Here is a 22,833-nt window from a genome sequence, read left to right as displayed (position 1 = left end):
TTTTACCTTAAAAAAATCGATTTATTATAATAAATATAAATATATTTTATTTTTAATATAAAAAGTTACACTAATAATATAAGAACTTTAATTTTGTTAATTTTATTTTAATTTATTGTTGATCAAGGTATTGAAACTTATTTCAATGAATTTTATAATATAATTAAATTGTTTTTTTTATTATAAATTCGCCAAGGTTATAATAGTCCCTAACTGGTATGGGAATCGTATCTTTCAATTACCTTTTCCGCATCTATAAGACTTAAATTTGAAATTCTGTTTAAAAAAACTATGAGTTTAATGTTACCTATACTTTCTGTTTTGAAAACTATATCGAGGTGATTGGTCAAACTAAAAAAATGATAAAGTGATACAGTGACCAGTTCAATTACTATATATTGTACTAAAGAAAATTTGGTTAAGAGAAACTAAGTAAAAAAACTACTCAAAATTTGACTTATAAACCTTTAAAGAATTTCTTTTAATACCATATTTAACATTTTAAAAATATAAACCTACAAAATTTATCGTTTTCATTTTCATTATAAATAAATCTGTTTAAAATGAATAAATATTGATGTACATTCTTAAATTTAGACATTTATTGTGAGAACCTAAAAATTGAAATTTAAAAGAGTGGATTGGTGCATTAGATTAATAGAATCAGATTTAGTATTTTAATATAAATATGAATTTCTGAACAGTTTGGTTCATTAGCCTATTTTCATTCTCTCTAAACCTCAGTTCTTCAAAGTTCTATGCCTTCTCTCTACCACATCTATGTCTTCTCACTTCCATTTCTTCTCTTTAAGTCAGTGGATTTCCGATCAGGTGGCGCTCAAACGTCTGTGATGTAGAGAGCTTCACAACTGTCCGATTCGTTTTGGGTTCTAGGCTGGTAAGTCCCTGCATGCAACCTCTTATTCGTTCTTAAACCTAGCACATGCAATCTTTGTTGGTTGCATGCGTCTTGTGTTTTTCCTTTTCTGTTCTCTGCTAAATTTCGAGCTCTAAGAGTTGTTTCCATCACCATTTCGGTGGTTGTAGGGTACTCTTAGGTTCTTCACCGAGTAGGGTATTGTGGAAGCAGTGTTGTAAGCTGGACTGTTCAACTTTGAGGTAAGGGGAGTTATAATACTTTCTTATAAGTTGTTATATGTTAGGTGTATGAACTGATTTATGCATCATTGTGTTGTTTGGGTTGCATTTTTATGTTTTGAGTGTATGGAATGATATGTGCTGAAATGTTCATCTGTGAATCTGTGAACTAATGCTTGTGAACTGATTTAAACGTGTTGTGTGACTGCAACTGAGGATGTTAGATGAGTAAAATCTAAGGTAGCAGCTGTATGTTGAAAGTTAAGAGGATTGGTAGTGTTTTGGGTCACTTGAGAGGAAGTGAGGTAGTGATTTTGGGCACTGGAGGTCTTGTGTGTTCTTGTGCTGTTTGAGTAGCTCAGATAGGTCAATTCTGACTTGTTAGGAACCTCAAACTGGTCTAAAACAAGTTACAAGTAGTAGAATTGGATTTGGGTCCCTAAGTTGTTGATTTTGGTGTTCTAGAGTAGAATTTGAGTCTAAATCACTTTAGAATTGTAGTAGGAACGTTTATAATCATTTAGATAAGTTTAATTAGGTCTAAAACATGAATTAGAGGTGTTAAAAGTTGGAGGAAAGGCCTAGAAATGGTAAGGGGGGATATGAGGGTCTGATTCTGCAGAACTTGTGTTCTGTAGATGATGCAGAGTTGCTATGCGAGCTGTCTCGCATAGCGAATCCCTGTAGAGAGTGCTCACTGTTTGGGTCATTCGTTGTGCGAGTTGGCACGCTATGCGAATGACTAGAGGGTGTGCTCTCTGTTTGGTGATTCGCATAGCGAATCAAGTCGCTGTGCGACTGATGGTGACCTGGAGCCACTACGAGTTTAATTCGAAAGGCGAATTGGGCGCATACCATAACGAGAGTTTTAGGGGGGGTTGGTCTATGTTTAAGCTCTCGGATAGCGACTTGGGTTCGCTATGCGAGAAGACCTGAGGCTTGTAGCCTCAGCGAGTTAATTCGCATAGCGAATTAAGTGGGTGCGCTATGCGAGGGACATGAGGTACAACACCTCAACGAGTTAATTCGCCTTGCGAGTGAGGGTGCGTTGTGCGAATTCTGAGTCTAGTCTTCTCTTTTGCTCTCTCTCTTTGGTTGAATTAAGTGTGTGGCATGAACAAAATGCATAGTATGATGGTGGTAATTGTATTTCATTGAAAGTATGTGAATGTATGAGACATGTTTGGTTGTTGAATGTAACAAAGTGTGGTTATTGGACGTAATTTCGTACTCCTCAAGGAGAGGATTCATGGTGGTGCCCTTGGTGTATTTTAGAATGATTTGCATGGTAACTCAGTCTTGGGGGTTATCCTGATGCTCCAATGGTTTTTCATTTTCAAGTAGAGAGGATTGAACCATGTGGTGAGGAATAGCAGGAGGTCCTAGTCTTGGGTGCTTCCAGTATGGCCCAAGGTGAGTGATAACGGACTAACCTCGTGAGTGTGGTAGGGTGAAACCCATTGGCAACGGCTTTGCAAAACAGTAGAAGCCACCACGAGTGCATGACCTGTCATAGCTCGACAATCATTCTAAGTCTGGACGAGTCAAGTTTAAAGTGCAACAAGTCATGTTTGTATAGTCTAGTATATCTGTCTTTATTTGCATATTGTATGTGATTATTATAACATGATTTTTGTATATCTAGTTGACCCTTGGTTCTGTGTTGTGTTTTGCTTGTGTGTGCTTTTCTTTTGCAATGATCATCCACTTGGATGTGAGCAGAGGTGGATGAGGTGCCTCTGGAGCAGGCCTTGGAAGGAGATGACCCTGCCGCTTAGTCTAGTTAGGATTCCTAGTTGTTCCTGTTGATTTTGAAATACTCTAATGCGTTTAAAGTTTTAAATTAATACTTCTTTTGGGATGATTTTGAAATAAATTAATACTTCTTTTGGGATGACTGTAACTTTAATGCTTTATTAGAGTCTTTTTCTAACTGTTCTATTATATTAAAAATGTGAACTTACTATATTATATATTTCTATATAATCTGGGATGTTACATTTATAATTTTGTATTAATTTCTAAGAACCAAATATTTTATGTTTAGAAGGGATAAAGAATAAATATTAAAATTTTAACTTAGGTTTAATATATAAATTAAAATTTTAATTATTTCATATATTACTTTTATGAATATTATCAATTTTTAAGCTATCGCATTCTCTTAAATTTCATTCTAAATTTCTCAAATCATTTATATCTTTCCTTTAATCATATTCTATACTAATTTTTGTGTCATCAAAATTTTTATTTTCTTTTTATTTGTGTTAGAAATTTTATATATTAGATATGAAATCAAAATTACAGGATAATCGATTTAATCAAATAAAATATAGGAGATTAATACAGGATTAGATCGTTCATTGAAAATCGTCTAATGTATAAAAAGTTGTGGAATGTATATAGGGTTAGTTAATTCAAAATCCTCTTGAACCCTTTATATAGCATTTTGAATATGATCATTACAATTTTGGCATAAGAAGCTCTATACGGAAAGTTTTAATATAATTTTCAAAGCTTTCTCGCTTCTATTTTTATTTAATGAAACAATCAAACAATATGATAGATATGATTACAAATTACACCTAAGCACAATTTCATATAATCATTTGTTCTCATTTTGAACTACGTGTGTATCCAAAATAACACCATCAATCCTTAATATGATTCAATTCGCAAATTTATGAGTTGTTGTGACGACATATAATAATATTGGTTTACTTGCAAAGCATTTCATGGTTTACAGATTAATTAATCAGACTGAATTCAAATAATCAGATAGCATGTAAATTATTAGTTTGTTGATAGGGTCCACTAAACTATTCATTATTGTACCAATTATAGATGTTGTATAACTTCACTTTTTTTTTCAGTTGTACAAAACCTATGTTAGAGTTTAGAAGACATGTATACATTTAGACATATAGCAGAGTTAACACTTAATTTTAATCAATAGTTCCAGAAGGTTCAATTAACCTAGTGGATTTAGTATTAATTACTATCCAAGAAAATCAAGACGACATGTTTTAAATATAAGTAAAAATGAAATAATCCAGATATAAACTACACTTTACAAAATGATTTTGTAAGATTAAAATAGACTTAAATTCTATTTTCTAAGATGATATTAAAATCTATTAACAATATTTATTTTATCTATGGTACCATCTTTTATAAAGTCATTATTAAACCACTTATAAATATTTAATTTCATGCTTCATTGGATATGTTAAAAATCTTATATTTGAGTTATTTTTTGTCATAACAAATAAAAACATGTGTATGCACTACAAAATTTTTATTAAAAATTTATCATATCGTATTATAATTATATTTGGTACTAATTAAGAATGCAACTAAATAAGAAGTAAAGAGTAAGACATATCTATATCATTTTTCTTTTATTATATATATATATATATATATATATATATATATATATATATATATTTGAAAATTCTTTTATAAATAATTTATATTAAACGATGAATGCATATTATATATCATCTACTAGTGGATAGTTATATGTTTGGGTGCCATATAATTTAAATAACTATCTTAATTAGTTCTAAATCTACTGTTACAATTTTATAATTATTTTATAAATGATCATTTTATGAATTATTATCATTGTTTTTAATATCAATTTGATATATTAATTTTAATAATGTTGAACTATATATTGAACATTGAATCAATGTTTTAGTTACTTTAATGGCTAATTTAGTTTTAAAATTTTGGTCAAACCAATAAGACGGTTGGATTAATATAGAAATAATGGAAAAATTTGGATAATAAAAATTAAATTGAATTGATTAATCATTTTAAAGACATTTTGTTTTGCTAAACATTGTCACAATAATACTTATTATACAATGAAAATAAAATTCGTTAAAAACATAATATTTAATTATAAATGCATTCATGTCGTGATTTATAACGGAAAAATTATTAATTTTTTAACTATTGCATAAAGATAATGACTAACAAATTACAACTTTTTAATTTTTTATTAGTTGGTTGAGTAAAATTCTATACACTAATTACCTACATACATTAAACTTGATGTATATTATAGTTATGTATTTTATAGGACAACAGTGTTGCATTTTAATAGTTTACCCTGATTTTTGTTATTAACTTCTATTATGCATATTAAGAAAAGTTTTTATTTTAATTGACTATAAAGTAATATATAATATAATACACGACACTCGAGTTTTATAGTTTATAATCTTATCTTATAAAAATAAGACTATTTGACGAAAATTAAGTGAAATTATGACGTAGTGGCATGACTACATCGGACTGTGCATATAGCATTTCTCTTATCGCAATTGGCCAACAATAATAGATGTGGTCCCATGGGAGTGAAGTGTGACAGAGGAACTTGCTTGAATATTTTGTAGAAAACAATTAGAATCTCTTGAACAGGTTAAGATATCACGTGGAAATTCGACAAGTGTATGTATATCTTTGAACATACTCAAACTCCATTGAGATGACAGGGGTATCGATGCTCTAGATTGGTCCCACTAAATTTGGCAGCTCTTGATGACGAAGCTTCTTGTGAAGTTCTACAATGGCCCCTTAGATTCTGCCTTATTGAATGTATCCCACCCTAACCCAAAATGAAAATTACAAACAAAAATGCTGGTGGTTGAGTTTCGCATGGTCAGGTGCAAACAAATTGGCTTCATTATTCAAAACAATGGTATATATGATTGACAGTGTACTCGTTCATTTCTTGTGTTATTCGCTTATACATTCTTAATCACCATGTCGCTCGAGTCCACAAGCCACCAAACTCCTGACTTGTATTGCAGTGAAGTAACTAGTGAAGTGATTCACTTGGAGGATTCTGATGAGGCTTTGAAGTTGAATTATGTTCTGTGGGGAGACTCCAACAGTGATGAAAGTTGTCTATTGAGCTTGTTAGAATCTGAAAATGACCAAGTACAGGAACAAACAAAGTCCACAGGACAGCTTCCCAAAACATGGCTGGTTAATGCTCGAGAAGAGGCCATAAATTGGATCCTAAAGGTGCATACATTGCTTGCATGCTTCCAAGCACTTAAACATGGTTTTACATTGTAACTATTTTTTGATAGTGATATTAGTCTCAATTTGCAGGTGCATGCTTACTACAGTTTTAGACCTGAGACAGCTTATCTTTCTGTAAATTACCTCGATCGTTTCCTCTTGTCACGCACCTTGACGGTATAGTAATTTCTATTCAGATTGGTATGATTGATGAAATATCAGTACAATGTTTGTTTTAACAAAATGGCATACTTGTGCAGCATGATAAAGCATGGCCTCTGCAGCTGTTATCAGTTGCTTGTCTTTCACTAGCAGCTAAAATGGAAGAAACCAAAGTGCCACTTCTTTTGGACCTACAAGTGATCGAGTCTAGGTTCCTCTTTAAGCCCAAAACAGTTCAAAGGATGGAACTTTTGGTTATGGCCAGTCTCAAGTGGCGATTGCGCCCTATAACCCCTTTTGATTTTGTCCATCTTTTCATTGCCAAGCTTTCATGGTCTGCTTCCACATGGGGTGATTTAAGTTTCACTGTTTCTCGTGTCTCAGATGTTATTATCAGAACATGTCTAGGTAACAAACTTTTACCCTTTACCCGTTACCACTTTATTGCAATATCTTAATGGCTGCTGAGTACTAAAGTGGATGAACATTTCACCAGTCATGGATTTCTTGGTGTTTTCACCATCCACAATAGCAGCAGCTGCCCTTTTATGGGCAAACAATCAATGTGTAGAAGACACGAAATCAGATTGTTTCCACGAGAATATAAACTTTGTAAGTGCCGTTGTAGTAAGACACGGAAGTGTGATAAATTATAATTTATAATCAAGGGTATTTTCTAATATTTGCATCTTTAATGTTTCTGTTGTTAATTTTGGATTTAGGAGATGGTGCAGAAATGTTACAAACTAATGAAGCAGAAACAGATAATTCTCCGATCAGAATTATATTGGCCAAGGAGTCTGCAATTATTGCCCCGAAGTCCCACCTGTGTGCTTGATGGTGCAGCTATGCAAGAAACATTGCTTTCTGATTGCAGCTGCGATGCATACAAGCCCTGACTTGAAGCCTTGCCACATGTGTCTCTAGCCAAGGAGGCCAAAGCATTGCTTTCTGATTGTCCACTTCTCATTCGTTATGATTTCTTTGATTTGGTGTGAGTGTGATTGTGTGTGAGTCTTCCATAAGACTCATTTGATTGGGTGTGCGTTTTCAACAAGGTTCATCATTGAACATTCTTTTACTGCAAACGAAAGTAGTTATATTGGACAATTCTAGGCAGTTATGGATTTTGATCTTTGAAAAGAAATACCAAGTTATACCTTTCTTTGTTCTGTGAGCCATATTTTTGTCACAAGGGCTAAATAAAATTCCTCCTTTTTGTGACAAGTTCCCTCCCAAATTGCAGAGTTATGAGCTAACTCGGATTACTCAATCTAAGCTAAGTCTGTTGAGGAGAAACAGAAATAATTGAATACCAAATGATGTAATCTTCATCCAATGAAACAAAATTAATATAGTAAAGAGAATTAAATTACTAATGTACTGTATATGGCTATTAGAAAAAAAGGTAGAAGGTAATCGGAAAGTCTAAAACAAATCAAATGTGTTTAATTTAATCCAAAACTTGTAGGAAGTACAATTTAGGATAGTCATGCTTCGATTTCAAACTAGATTACCGTATGCAATCAAAATACGTACAATATTAACTTGTCTAATCCATATATTTCCTCTAGCAAAAGACTAATCACAGATTAAGCCTTCAACAATTCCACTGCTACACGATTTCTTCCACAACTCAGTTTTAGACCTTTGGTCAATTGATGCCACACAAGCAGAATGGGTTTCCCACTGTTATGACAGTCTCAGTTTACGATTATTTATTTTAATAAGATTAAAAGGAGTGAAGGAGGTTTCCACTTAGGAATTGAGACGGATTTCAACATCTTCTGAGTAAAAATTTATCTTTTTTATTCATTTATATATCTAATAAGGGTATAATTTCTTGTTCCTCATTTCTATATGTTAAACAATTCACAGAAAATAAAATACGATACTTTCATTTATTTTTTTTTCTTCTCAAATGAGGTACATTTTTATAAGTAATATTAAATGCTTATACTTAAATAGGAAACAATATAAAAACAGAAAACAACTTTAAATATTTAAAACTTATTCCTAATTAAGTGCAACAATAATTTAAATCTAAATTATATCTTCAACACTCCCCCTCAAGTTGGTGTATGAATATCAATCAGGCCCAACTTGTTAATGACTTCTTCAAACACCATTCCTGAAACAGCCTTTGTTAATATATCAACAAGTTGATTTTCAGGCCGAACATGTGGAGTTTGAATTACTTGATTATCTAGCTTTTCCTTAATAAAATGTATATCCACTTCAACATGTTTGGTTCTATCATGTTGAACCGGGTTATGTGCAATCTCTACCGCAGCCTTGTTGTCACAGAAAAGGTTCATCGGTTGTTCATATTTGATTCCCAAATCAGCTAGTAAGCTTCTAATCCATAGTGATTCACAAATGCCATATGACATACCTCTAAATTCAGCTTCAGCACTAGACCTTGCAACTACCTTTTGCTTCTTGCTTCTCCATGTGACTAAGTTGCCTTCTACAAAGGTAAAATACCCTGAAGTTGATTGCCTTGTAGTTTTATCAATACTTCCATCTGCTTTTAACTTCACAGTGTATACCCATTTGCACCCAATTGTCTTTTTTCCACTTGGTAAAGAAGTTAGTTTCCAAGTTTCATTTTTCTGAAGTGCTTCCATCTCTATGTTCATTGTTTGCTTCCATCTAGGATCTTCTAATGCTTCCTGCACATAATTGATCAACCGTTAGAGCATATGATTCAGATAATCTATGAGATGATACATAACTGCTAATAGAGGCAGAACCACCATTAGCAGTGGTTATGGTGGACTTACTGCATGGGAAACAATGTTTTAATATAGAAGCATCATGAATCATATGATCTAATGCGCCAGTATCAATTATCCAAGTAGAATTCCTAGAGTGAGCAGAGAAAGCAAGAGTTTTACCTAGAATACCTTCATACACAACATTAGCTTGAGGAGAGGGAGATGAGTCACCATCAGAAGAAGAATGGAGGGCGTTGGAGGAGATTTTTCTGCGAGGACGTTTGGTGAAGTCCCACCACGTTGGATAGCCGATGATTTCGTAGCAACGATTCTTGGAGTGACCAGAATCACCACAATGAGAACATAACAAGGGTTTCGCAGAGGAACTATCCTTAAGGTGTTTAGGAGGATAATTGGCAAGGGAAGAATGAGGAACTTGAGATAGTAGAGCTGAGGAATCCGAGGTAGGAGCAGGACGACCCATAGTGATACGTTGTTGATGTTCACGACGGACATAGGCATAAGTGCTCTCAAGATCCAATTTTGGGTCTTTACAGAGAATCTCTCCACGAACTTGGTCAAAATCAGAATCCAAGCCGCTAAGAAATATGTGAACGCGGAGACGAGCCATGGAAGAATGCATCTGGACTACGCCATTCACGGTGGTTTCAGAAGAAGACATACCATGATCAATTTCTTGAAATATGGAGAGTAGTTCGTTATAATAAGTAGAGAGGGGACGACCATGTTGTTTGGTGGAGAAAGATCGTTGGTTCAGTTCGAAGAGGCAAGTTTCATCAGATCCATCATAGAATGTGCGGAGAGCTGCATCCCAAATTTGCATCCCAAATTTGATGGGCAGATTCAAGGCGGATAAACCGTTGCATCAACAGGGGGCTCATGGAATCAATAAGCCAACTTTTCACCCGTTTATTCTCAGTAACCCAGTTATCATAGGTTGGGTCATCAATGGAGGGTTTCGCAGTGGCCCCAATGAGATACCCCGATTTGTTTCGAGCACCAATACGCATGTCCATTAACTGGGACCAAAGGGGGTAGTTTGAGTCATCAAGAATAACAGTGATGGGAAAAAGAAGAATTATCTTGTTGAATGATAATATTGGAAGATGGGGTAGAGGTGTTAGACGGTGAGGAGGTGGAAGAAGGATTGGCCATGGCGAAATTGGGAATTTAGGGATTGGAAACAGTGCGAAGATGAAGATAGATATTCCTGGAATTAAAAACACCTGATACCATGTTAAACAATTCACAGAAAATAAAATACGATACTTTCATTTATTTTTTTGTTTCTTCTCAAATGAGGTACATTTTTATAAGCAATATTAAATGCTTATACTTAAATAGGAAACAATATAAAAACAGAAAACAACTTTAAATATTTAAAACTTATTCCTAATTAAGTGCAACAATAATTTAAATCTAAATTATATCTTCAACACTATCGTATAAAAGATATACTCATATTAATTCCTCCATATTACTTTTAGGATGAATTAAATGTTTTCTAAAAAAATAAAAATCATATCAAATTAAATATGACATTATCAACAATCCAATATTAAAATAATACACATTTTTCTTTTTCTTCAATATCAAGTATTAAAAAAAATTATAATTGTGTAAATATTAAATCATAATTATAAATAATAATTAAATAAATATCAAATGTGAAAATTTTACAAAATTGAAGATTTTATGTCTTGAAATATAATTCACCGTTTGAAAATAAAAAAAAATGTAATCAAGAATGTTATGAAAAAAAAAATATTTTGAAAATTTGAATAAACTTGGTAGATATTAAATGAGTTACAGTGTTGAGAAAGAACAAAAAATTTGTCAACTAAACAAAGTTCTTATAAAACAAAACCAAGGGCCGAAGAAAATATAAAAAAGCTAAACTTTTGATGCTACTCAGTAAATTAAGGATTTGTAAAATTAAATCCTTAAAATTAGGAGTAAAATATTATATATATAAAAAATTAAACAATAAATAAAATATTAAAAAAAGTAAAAATAATTAAATGTGTGTCTTAAAACGATTCAATGAAATTGAAGTTTGTATTTTTCAAAATGCAATACATCATTTGAATTAAACCATACAAAGATAATTTGTATAATCAAGTTGTGATGAGAAAAAATATATATATTGAGTCTAAGTGAATTTTATGAATTTTTAAAATTGAATAATTGAAAGAAAATAAAAAGAATTATGCAACGAAAATAAAAGAAGAGCTACAAAATTAAGAACTGGAGAAAATAATTAATATAATTAGTTTTTTAGGTTTAATAAAGTATTAGTGTTTTAATAATTTAAAATGCAAAAATAAATACAAAGATTAAATATTATCTATTCGTCTTAATCCTATCTATATCCAAATTTTGAAAAAATGAATATTATTCACACCTATATACATATTAAGAAGTTTGATAAGATGTTTTCATTTAGCCTTTCCTTTTTCAACGTTGAATTTACCAAATTTCCATCTGGATTTTCATAAGGACTTTGATTAATTTATAAGTTAAGAATTTACATATAAATGATTAGGTACTTCAATATGAAGCTTTCGTATATATGACTCGGTAATCTATGAAGTTTTTATATCAATTACTTACATCTCGTAATAAACCAATATATATATATATATATATATATATATATATATATATATATATATATATATATATATATATATATATATATATATATATATATATCCTTATATAAAAATATAGGTAGAAATTTTTAATATGAATTTATAACTAATATATTTATAAATTATGTTTTTGAAATTTTCCATCAAATAAAAATGTATTTAGAGAAACTTAGTATCTAGATTTATAAAAAAGTTATTAATTATCATATTTTTCATATAGAACAGCGTACAAAAATGGTTTAAATAAAAATAAAGAGGTAAGATAAGAGAGCGTTGAACTCAAAGTTTGCATGTGAGATTTAAATATATCTAAACCAAAGATAAAGGATGTAAGAGATTAAGAGTGTATTATTAATTTATTATATATAGGACTAGACATTTTATTAAGATAGATTTTAATTCGTTGGTTTAATATTATCTATAAAAATTAAATTTTAAATTTATTTCAATTATATAAAATTTGAGATTGACATTGAATTAATCTTATTTTAGTTGATATAAATTTTCAACAAACAAATGTAATTAAAAAATATACTAAATAAGATACCAACAAGTTTCGATTTTGTGACATTATTCTTGGTTGATTTTTACTTTTGGTTCTTCCGTAGATGGGCAAAGGAAAATTCGATGGTTGTACTGAATATTTTGTTGTCTACCATAGCAACACTAGAGGAAACAAGGCACTTTATTAAATGTGAGTAGCATGTGTATTGATTTTGTACGGATTGGGGAGTTAAACATCATCCACTGAGTTTGCTTGGAATGGTAGACAATAGATTAAAACAAAAGGAGGAGCCTTTATGTAAGTAAAAACGGGAACATATCAAGAAGGAAGGTGACAGGGTTGCAATTAGCCAATTACTTTAGGACAATCTCCAACATTTTAGTTTATTTTCTATATTCAAAATATTTTAATTATATCACGTTATTTAATATTGTTAAGGTGTTTTTGTATAGGGTTAATAATTATACGAGATAATAACCAGATAAAATATTTAGAGTGTAGATGATACTATATTTCAATTTCTTTAGCTTTTAAAATCGATTTGCGACTTTTCAAAAGAGAATTAAACCGTTTTTTTTTGTCCCATAGTAATTGATTATATTAAACTAGTCTGAGATGAATTAACACAGTACTTTTTTTTTTATATTTTCATCGCACCTTACTAACATATATGCGAGTGCATGGAATGAGTTACGAAATTATGTAGTTCCTTTATCTCAATTACTACCAAAAACATACTATATTATTAACGAAATTATACTGATAGAAAAACAATTGTTAATAAAATAGTATTTATCAATTCATTTTACTGAAAAATTTTAAATACAAATAAAAAATTTCATCAGTAATAGATCCATTAATAAAATTTGTCGAAAACATATAATCTTTATTATTAACATATATTTTCATCAATAAATTCTATTAATAAAATGAATGTCAAAGTTTTTATTTTAGCATTGATTATTTGATGGATAATGAATTTTTAAAATAAATTGATAAATTCGTCAATAATTAAATTTTTTAAAAATTTTGTTGTTAATTTCATTGATAAATTTGATGGTAATTTCATAGTAAAATGAATTTTAATTTTCTAACCAAATTTGAAAAAATGTGTGTTATAAGTTATATGAAAGTAGGTGGAAAGAAGAGAAAAAAAAAAGAAGAAGAAGGAGAAAGAAAAAAAAGGAGAGGAGACGATAACAATAACGATAACAATAATAATAACAACTGTAATAATGACAATAACAAAAGAAGAGATGAAATAAAAAAAAACCAAATATAATAGAAACATACAATAAAAAAAAATTGAAAACAAAGTTAGAATTAATTATATGTATAATCATAATTAACAACAGAGATTAGAAATTGTCTTATGATTCACGTTATATACGAATATATTAATTTTAATGTAAGGAGGATAGTAGAATATAACTATCTAAGTTTACTTACATGATAATGTTATTTGCAATTTTTAATCTACTTTGATAATAATATTTTAACTTGTTTTCATTTTACAATGAGTCCGTGATGGCACACATATCACAAAGATATTAGAAATAATAACTATTAACATCACGTATTTGGCAAAAGTTAAGTGCCTTAAGTGATCTATTAAAATAATGTTGTTACCGACCTTGCATTTTTGGATGAGGAAGCTTCAAGACTACTCTTATATTGAGATTTAAAAACATGTTAAATGTGGTAATAACATGAATGTTGCACTGTAATGTATGATCAGACAACCACACCACTAAAGAGGAGCGATCGGCCACATATGTTTGAATCCTCGAATTTGGACAAGACAAGATGAAAACTATCCGGCCAGGCATGGTTAGAGGCCGAACAGGTAGTCTTAGCAGCAAAACACTTCTTAAGAGGCACTACAAATCAAGGTTAAGAGTAAGTATCAATTACTATGTAATGGGCTAAGATTAGACCATGATTAGGATTGTACTAATCTTATGTTCATCTCAAAAACTATAAATAAAGTCAAAGGTAAGAGGTAGGCGATTGCATTTATTGTGAATTTAAAACTTTGTTCTGACACCGTCTGGATTAACTACTGACTTAAACATCAGAGTATCAGTCAACCCTGAATTGAGTTAGAGCGTTGACGAAAGAGAACTTGGACTAAAACAAATATAGTTACCTGTACAACTAAAGAGTAAAAGTTTAAAAATACATTTTATAGAGTTACTCGAGCCTACACCCGAACACTTAGTGTATTAATGTTCATAGACTTTTCTTTCAATCTTTATATCATTTTATGGTAGAACATCATTGCTAAAGTTTTTTTATGGTAAAGCTTTTTAAGTATCCACAAAGGTTATGGGAAAAAAATTACAGTTTCTTAATTTATATTATCAAAATGTTTTTTTATCTACAAATATATTTGTATATAATATATAATATTAGAAGAATTAGAAGTCCTTCAAATTTAACAATGATAAAATTTTAATTGTAAAATAACATGTGAATTAATTTATTATCATTAACTAAGAAATTATATATATTGTGTTCCCATTACGGGAATAGATACATGATTAACATCTCTAACTTGAATTTCTTTAACAAGATCCAAATCAAACACTTTTTCATTATAGTCATGAAATAAAACGATATCAACATTAAAGGAAATATATATATATATATATATATATATATATATATATATATATATATATATATATATATATATATATATTGAAAACTAGAGTAACGAAGAATGCAACACTCATATAGAAATTATAACCATTTATTACGTCTTGAAGCCTCGAAAATGATTAGCCTTGAAACATAAAAATTCAAGGTCATTAACAACTTCAAGAGCAATATTTAGTCTAATGGATCACTGTATACACAGCTGTTGGTTATACCTGACATTAATACTTGTTAATTCTATAAATCATATACTCTAGCGTATAAATTATTAACTCAGTTGCTAAATAAATTCAAAATCGTTATAAAGTAAATTAAAAGAACAAGTATATCGTTAACACGTAGGTGAATTCATATTGGATTGTTCTAATTATGTTCATTGAACGAAAACAATAAGAAAAGTAATGCATAAATTAAATAAAAGACATATGATTCCATCCCTTAATTGCATTAAAATCTATGTAACGATAAATATTATTGAGACCAAAGACTTGCCCGGTTACTTAAAGACAACACATTGTAATTTTTAAGTAAAACAACTACAAAAGTAAGGGTTTAATATAAAATTACAATGTAGCTTTATTAATTGTTTTACTTAAAATCAAAACGTGTTGAAGGGTGTAAAAACTTTATTTAAAAAAAATGCTAAACAAACATATGTAGCTAAATACCAAATTCTAAACGGGAATCATGTCATTAATTTAGTAAAAAAATTATTTTTATTTAATGCAAATAGAAATGCGAAAGATGAATCATATTTTGAATTTTCTTTCAACATTACAAATGTCCAGAAATATTTTGGTAGTTAATACAACATAAATTGCTTGTGTAAAAATGATTAAGCATTTAACTCTTTTTAGATAGAAATTCATTTTCAATTAAAATGCAAGAAAATAACTGGTGAATAAAAAATTAAATAATAGATGGTGAATACAGCTGATGAATAAAATTACATAGTGGGTTCCAAATGCCACTTGCTATTACCGTGTGAATTTTTGTCCTCAAAATATCAAACAAATAATATGTTTTCCATTATAAATTGAATTATTTTTAATATCTTCACTTAAGTTTATGTAAAGAAATAAATATATCTTTTATATTTTCACTCTCTTAAAAAGAAACATTTTTTATATCTCTTGAAGTTTAAATTTTGGGATATCAAATGAGATCAAGAAAAAATTACTTAACCTAATATTAGAACAAAATTACATGAGATATAAGGAAATTTTGTAACTTATGGGGCACAATAAAAACTATCCCAAAGAAAATATATGATCTTAAAATTGCATTTACTAGATCAAGATTGGTAAGATCAGATTTATCACATTGGGGTTTTGGTAGAGGCTGTTTCTTCCTGCACAGCTTAAAATATGTGAATTTCCGAATTTCGCTTTCCTAAACACAATAGACCAATTCCAGAAATATCTATCTGGAAGAAGCTCATCAATTCTAGAAAGATCTTTCCGGCAGGACTATACCCACCCCTATTCCGGATCAAAATTTCCGAAAGGCAATATTTCTGTAATGGAGTGCAGGAAGAAATTTGATGAGGGTACAAAAAGAAACACTCAAGTCTCAACCTTGAATATCAATGAGATTAGCTTGAACAACATGCGAAAGGGATTAATTTTATTGGGCTAGAGTTGGTAGGTTATTTTTACTGGATCAGGTTTTTATAGATCTAAATTACTACAACAGATTTTGATAAAAGGAGTTTTGGTAGATTACATTTGGATTAGATCCAATCAAGAGATACTAATATAATAACAACAATAAAGTTAAATACAAACAAATTAAACATGCGTATTGATTGAAAATCAAAACTATATTAAAGATTTTAAAAATAGACATGAAAGTGATTTAGTAAAAGAAACTTACATGAAAGTGATTTAGTAAAAGAAACTTGAAATCGTTACTTTTGGAAATCATTTATATATATATATATATATATATATATATATATATATATATATATATATTAGCAATTAGATGAGTCTTTACTTTAAGCCAATTCAAATAGATTGTTATCTTCATTGCCATGAAGAGCTCAAACAAAAAATGAACAATAGAAGAAATGAATAACCGGAGAGAAGGATGAAAATCTTCTAAGAAATTCAAGGTTTTCTAAATTTTCCTTTATCTTCAAAGCCTTCCCCTCTCTTTGAAGAAGAAAAAGTAAGTCAAAAGTGCCACATAAGTAATAACAGTGTCAAACACTACACGGTATGAGCATTAACTTAGGGGTAAGGAAGATCTTTGTCCAAGTTGCGCTTAGCTTAATCTAAGTGATGCTCAATGCAATTCATCACTAAGAAGTGACACTCAATGTGATCCAAGTGTCGCTCAACACCACTTGTCACTAGGAAGGGGCTTCTAACCCCATGTTGAATTTTCTATTAGTTTTCATGGCATTAGACATGACTCTTCTAGTATCCAATATAGGTGATATTTTGGTTTTTAATTTCAAACTTTTAACTATACTTATTTGGATTTCAATCTTTTTTGCTTGAATCAAGTACTTTTTATTCAATTATTAGACAAAAAAATAATAAAGATTAATGGTATGATTATATGAGAGTATTTAATATTCAACTACTTATAAAATAAGATAAAAATGAGGACTAAGTGAATTAAAGGCTGAACAAGAGTTAACTTTGTTAATGTAAAGTGATCAATAATAATAATAATGAGAATTAACATTATCACATTTTAGCATTAAGAAGCCCAAGGTGTAAATGTTAAGTATTCTGTGGAGTCTTAGACAACCATGTATTAGAGTAGCTTATTATAAGTAGAAAAGATTGAAAAAGTGAGATTAAGATAACAATGAGTCATAAGTATATGTAGTGTCTATTTCCTATCTATTTTATCTAAAAATCTCTCTCATTACTCGTCTCGTTACCCTTTGAGTATCATGCAAAATTTTTAAATTTTGTTGATACTTAAAAATATTCATAAATACTTATAACTATAACTATAACTATATATATATATATATATATATATATATATATATATATATATATATATTATTTTTAAAAATATTTAAAAATAAGTCTTTAAAATATAAAATTAGATAAAAAAATCAAGGTACAATTCAAACAAATTATACACTAAAATATTAGTACAAATAAATTTGGTCTTTATAAAACAATAAATTTAAATGAATTGTATCAAAGTATAAGTTTTAAAATATTAAATTATTTTTAAAGTAAATTCAATTTCATATGACTAAGTAAAAAATATAAATGTATAAAAAATAATTTTAAATAATTTTCTTTAATAATTAATTTTTTTATTTAATAATTTTATTTTTATCATTTTATTCTAAAAAAATATTCAAATAAAACTTTCAAATAATGATTAGTGGATACTGAATATTCACGAGTAAAATATTCATATTCATTATCCAGATATATTTATTAAAAGTACGTATTTAATATTCGTTACTATTTCCATTTTTTTGGAATTTCCATATGAGTTCTTAAAAGTGTTAATTTGAATCATTGAACCCCTGCTGTTAAATTTATTTAACGAGGTTAAGTTTTTGCACAGGTGGGAGGTTGATGTGTCAATTTTTTAAAGTGTGACATGCTGAGAGTTGAAACGTGACATGGTTTAGGCCTTTATGCATGGAATTTGGTAAAATGTAATAATATAATATTAGGGAATTCTAAAATAGGATTTAGGGTTCAATGAAATAGAATTTGGGATTAGAAATCCGGTGCTCGAGTTGTACTAGAATTGTTTGATCATAACTTGTGAAAACCTTCTGTAAAACTTACAGGTATTATAAGGTATTCATACAAAGCACATCAGTTTCTGCATACTGGATCAACAAATCGTTACACTCATGCTATGATGTGGAAAGGAGGGAAGGATTGGATCTTAGAATTTCCTTATCGGAGTTAGTGGGCTGTTTTCAAGGAGATGCACAAGGAATGCCACAACCAGAACATTCGTGCTACTTCAGTTAAAAATATACCTATTTCTAGCGTTGTCTTGATAGAAGAAAATTATGATAATGAAGCTGAAGCTACTTTTGTTTGTGACTCTAAATATTTTCGACAAGTTGAAACAAACGTAGAGACGCAGCCTTCTCGTCTCAGATTTCTAATCCCAAATTGAATCCTAAATTCTATTTAATTGAATCCTAAATCTCATTTCAAAATTCCCTAATATTATATTATTACATTTGACCAAATTCCATGCATAAAGACCTAAATCATGTTACGTTTCAACTCTCTGCATGTCATGTTTTAAAAAATTGGTACATCAATCTTCCATTTATGCAAAAACTTAACCTATTAAATAAATTTAACGATAAAAATTCAATTGATTTAAATTAATAGTTTTAAGGATTCAGATTCATTAAAAAAAATCAATCAAAATGAGAAAAATCCATATTGATTTAAACATATTAGTCCATACTGATTTTACCACGTGCGGATCATCATTTGTGGCTATTTTTATTACTCTATTTATATCTAAGTGATGTGAAAGCTATATCTTTTTACTGTCCTACACTATTCAAGTGACTCTGCTGTAGTTATTGTTGGTGAACCAGGGGTCACTAGAGCTATGATAAAAGTTAAAACAGACAATGGTAGAAGTTGAATTTAACTTTTCTTACTATTATTTAAAAATTATAAAATTAGTTTGGTAGGCTTAGAAAGAAACATAAAAAAGATTATAGATGAATTTTTCACTAATAAAATATTAATTAATATTTTTCAATAAAAATAATAATCTGAAGGTGTATTCCTCTTTTTTGAATTTACAAGGAATATGTTTGACTCTGTTCCTTCATTTGGATTCTGTAGGAGGAGTGAGATAGTGGTGGTGGTGAGGTGTATAGGCTGGGAAGAAATGATATATGCAATAAAGTTAGTAATAGATAGAAAAATAGCGGTTTAGCTGTCACAAGAGTGTAAAACAAATTTGGAAGTAGTTGGTTAGTAGCCTTTGCATGTATGGTGGTATATGTGACAGGTGGATCCAATAGGGATTTCGACTTAGTAGGGACCACATGCATTTTCTTTTTCATGTTGATCCGAAAGTCCTATGATGTAACAGTCTAGCAGGATTGAGTTGTTTTCCCATGGTCATCACTGAAATAAGAGGGAGAAAAGTCAACCTGAGTGGACGTAACAAATAGTGTTAGAGAAATTACAAAATCTTCTTTTTGATATTTAGCTTGGGGGATTTGATGTGTATGGTTATTTCTATTTGGTGGCTATTAAGTATTTATGCTTCTAATACATAAAAATAACATAACTTTTATTTTCTGACAAAAAAATGCATCCCTATTTATGTTTATTATTATTATTTTAAGGGAAAAGGTAGGTCACCCTTTCGAACTTGAGGAAAAAGGTTTCTCGAGAGGGTAATGTTATGAAAGAAAAATGGGTCAGATAGAGAAAGGCATGGTGATATCAAAGAGAGGAGTGCAAGTAAGAGATAAATTATTCATGGTAAAGTTTCACAACAATAAATGAGGGCCATATATTTTTTTTACTCCCATGATTTTCTTTTTCTGTTGGAATTTTTTTAAGGGATATATCCGAAATATTTACGGTCAATAAGGAGTCTTTTTAACAAATAACAATTGGGTCTAGTTTTTATTTATTTTTTATCAGTAAATATATCAATAGTGGAACACTTAGACGTTCTAACCATTTTAAAAGAAATATATACAAAGTTATTCTTTTGTTTATGGAAATATTTTTTCAAGATCTAAAGATAAAATGTATACAAAAAACCTATCAGAATTCTTTCCGTGTGAAACCAAAATACAACATAGATCTAAAATGTATAGGACATGTTAATCTTTAATATGATACAAATAGAATATAGAAATATATCTAAATTTAAATTTATCATTAGGAGCTATTTGAATAATGATAATAATAACATGTGATTTTTCAAATGTAAAAGACCTTAAGTATCACTTTTGTTTTCTTCTTTATAAGATGAAAAGAAAATAAAACCCTAATATATATAATATTTTATCTACAAATGAGCACTATATACCTTTTCTAACTTCTGTAAGTATTCTAATAATTATCAAATCAAAATATTATTTTAATATATATATATATATAATAACCTTTTATGATAATTATGTTTTTGGTCTAAATCTAATAATAACATACCACTTTATATTTTTTAGCTAATTAACTATATACATGCACAATACATTACATAATAATCGTACTCATATAAATCAGTTTGTTTATTTTACTACACTATATTAATACAATTATAAATAATCAATAAAGAAAATAAATCAAATAATTATAAATATATCAATCAAAATATCAAACTTTGAAAAATAATCATGCAAGTTTTTAAAAAATAAATCAAACAATTATAAATATATCGATCAAAATATCAAACTTTGAGAAGTAATCATGCAAGTTTTTCAGTTTTAACAGTTATTTTCTTCACAACATGTTTTATTTTGTAATTGAACCATGAAAAATGAAATGTTTTAAAATACACTTATATAAAAACAAAGAAATTTCACAACATTTTTTTTATATATTTTAAGTATAAAGACATGAAATAATTGAATGACATAAAAAAAGACACAAAAACTAAGATTTAATATTTTGGATTAAAAATGTGTACAACTCATATCTTCTTGTTGTTAAATCCTCTAAGTCTATCTTACTAAAAAAAATTATAGTAATGGTAGATTCTATTATGCTTTAGAATTTTGGATTGCAAAACTTAAAAATATATTTTAACTTGTACAATTATTTTCGAAAACTATTTTTGATTGTATAGTTCAAAATACACTTTTTAATTTAAAATGTATTCAAATTGTATAATCAATAACATGTTTATGGACTATGGTATCAAAAATACATATTTAAATTTTAAATTACATATTTTGAATTGGATTTCAAATTATACAATTAGAAATATTCCGAACCCATGGATAATTTAATTTTTATTTGGGCGAAGGTACAAAAAGAAAGCACGAAATGTTAAAAGGAATTGCATGGCAGATAAAGAAATACTAAAAAACGATTGGAAAAAATAAAAAATATAAAAAAACTTCTTGTGAACAAAATATAAACCTTAATCTAAGTACGAATAATTGTAATACATAGTAGATTAGTAGTGATGATCCATCTTTATTCTAAACAAATGGTATAAGAATATCAATAGATAATAGATGAACAATATTTTAACACGATAATAAATTCTCAACAATATTATCTAACATATTTTAAATTAAATTTCTTTTAACTAAATCATCAAATAAGTACAACTGTCAAAATGGGTAATCTCACTCGATCCGGCCCGACTCACCACGGGTTGGTCACTTAGTGAACCAACTCAACCCGGCTCATTTATTAGCGAACTAAAAAAATTTGAACCCAATCGACCCACCACGGGTTGGTGGGTTAAACGGGTTGGTTCACTTACTCATTTAATTATAAGTTTTTTTAAAATAAAAAAAATTACAATTTTTTAATTCAAATATAAATAAACGTCACACTAAAATGATGTTAAACACCAAAAACAATTCAAAATGAAAAAAAAAGTATCATAAAATCCAAGCGTAATCCAAAAACATGTACAAAAGGTAGTGCTGTCAAAATGGGTTGTAACCCGCGAGCCAACTCGGCTCACCACGAGTTTGAGTCAGGTTAGGTTTGAAAAAAATGTAATTTTTTTATGCGGGTTAGTTTTCAACCCGGTTCACCTAGAACCCGACTCACTGGGTTGAACACGTGGTGAGCCGGGTTGACTCACCAATTTAATTATTTATTATTTTTTGTTTCAATATTATTAGTTAGCATTTTTTTATTATATTGTAGATGATGATAAAAAAGATGTATCAAGAGAGAAAAATATTATAGATTTATCTATTCAAGACACTAATATTATAAATAGACAATTGATACAAAAATTATCAATATTAAAAACTTATTTGTTGACCTTTTGTTCATGTTTT

General features: G+C 29.0%; 1 protein-coding gene across 1 annotated transcript; it reads left to right on the top strand.

Annotated features, from left to right (window-relative positions):
- Positions 1 to 5,728: 5,728 nt before the first annotated feature.
- LOC108339291 (cyclin-D1-1) lies at positions 5,729 to 7,602 on the top strand. The gene is made up of 5 exons (XM_017576430.2): positions 5,729 to 6,141; positions 6,232 to 6,318; positions 6,402 to 6,711; positions 6,800 to 6,915; positions 7,026 to 7,602. The coding sequence occupies exons 1-5, from the start codon at positions 5,878 to 5,880 to the stop codon at positions 7,200 to 7,202; spliced, it is 954 nt and encodes a 317-aa protein (XP_017431919.1). The 5' UTR covers positions 5,729 to 5,877; the 3' UTR covers positions 7,203 to 7,602.
- Positions 7,603 to 22,833: the final 15,231 nt, after the last annotated feature.

Source organism: Vigna angularis, chromosome 1 (assembly GCF_016808095.1).
Source record: "Vigna angularis cultivar LongXiaoDou No.4 chromosome 1, ASM1680809v1, whole genome shotgun sequence".
NCBI lineage: Eukaryota > Viridiplantae > Streptophyta > Magnoliopsida > Fabales > Fabaceae > Vigna > Vigna angularis.
The sequence above is the reverse complement of the archived record's forward strand: the minus strand, read 5'-3'. Positions and strand labels throughout refer to the sequence as shown.

Coding starts and splice junctions, on each gene's coding strand:
- LOC108339291 (XM_017576430.2), top strand. CDS start 5,878: ATGTCGCTCGAGTCCACAAGCCACCAAACTCCTGACTTGTATTGCAGT. Junction 6,319..6,401: donor TCTTGTCACGCACCTTGACG/GTATAGTAATTT, acceptor ATACTTGTGCAG/CATGATAAAGCATGGCCTCT. Junction 6,712..6,799: donor TATTATCAGAACATGTCTAG/GTAACAAACTTT, acceptor ACATTTCACCAG/TCATGGATTTCTTGGTGTTT.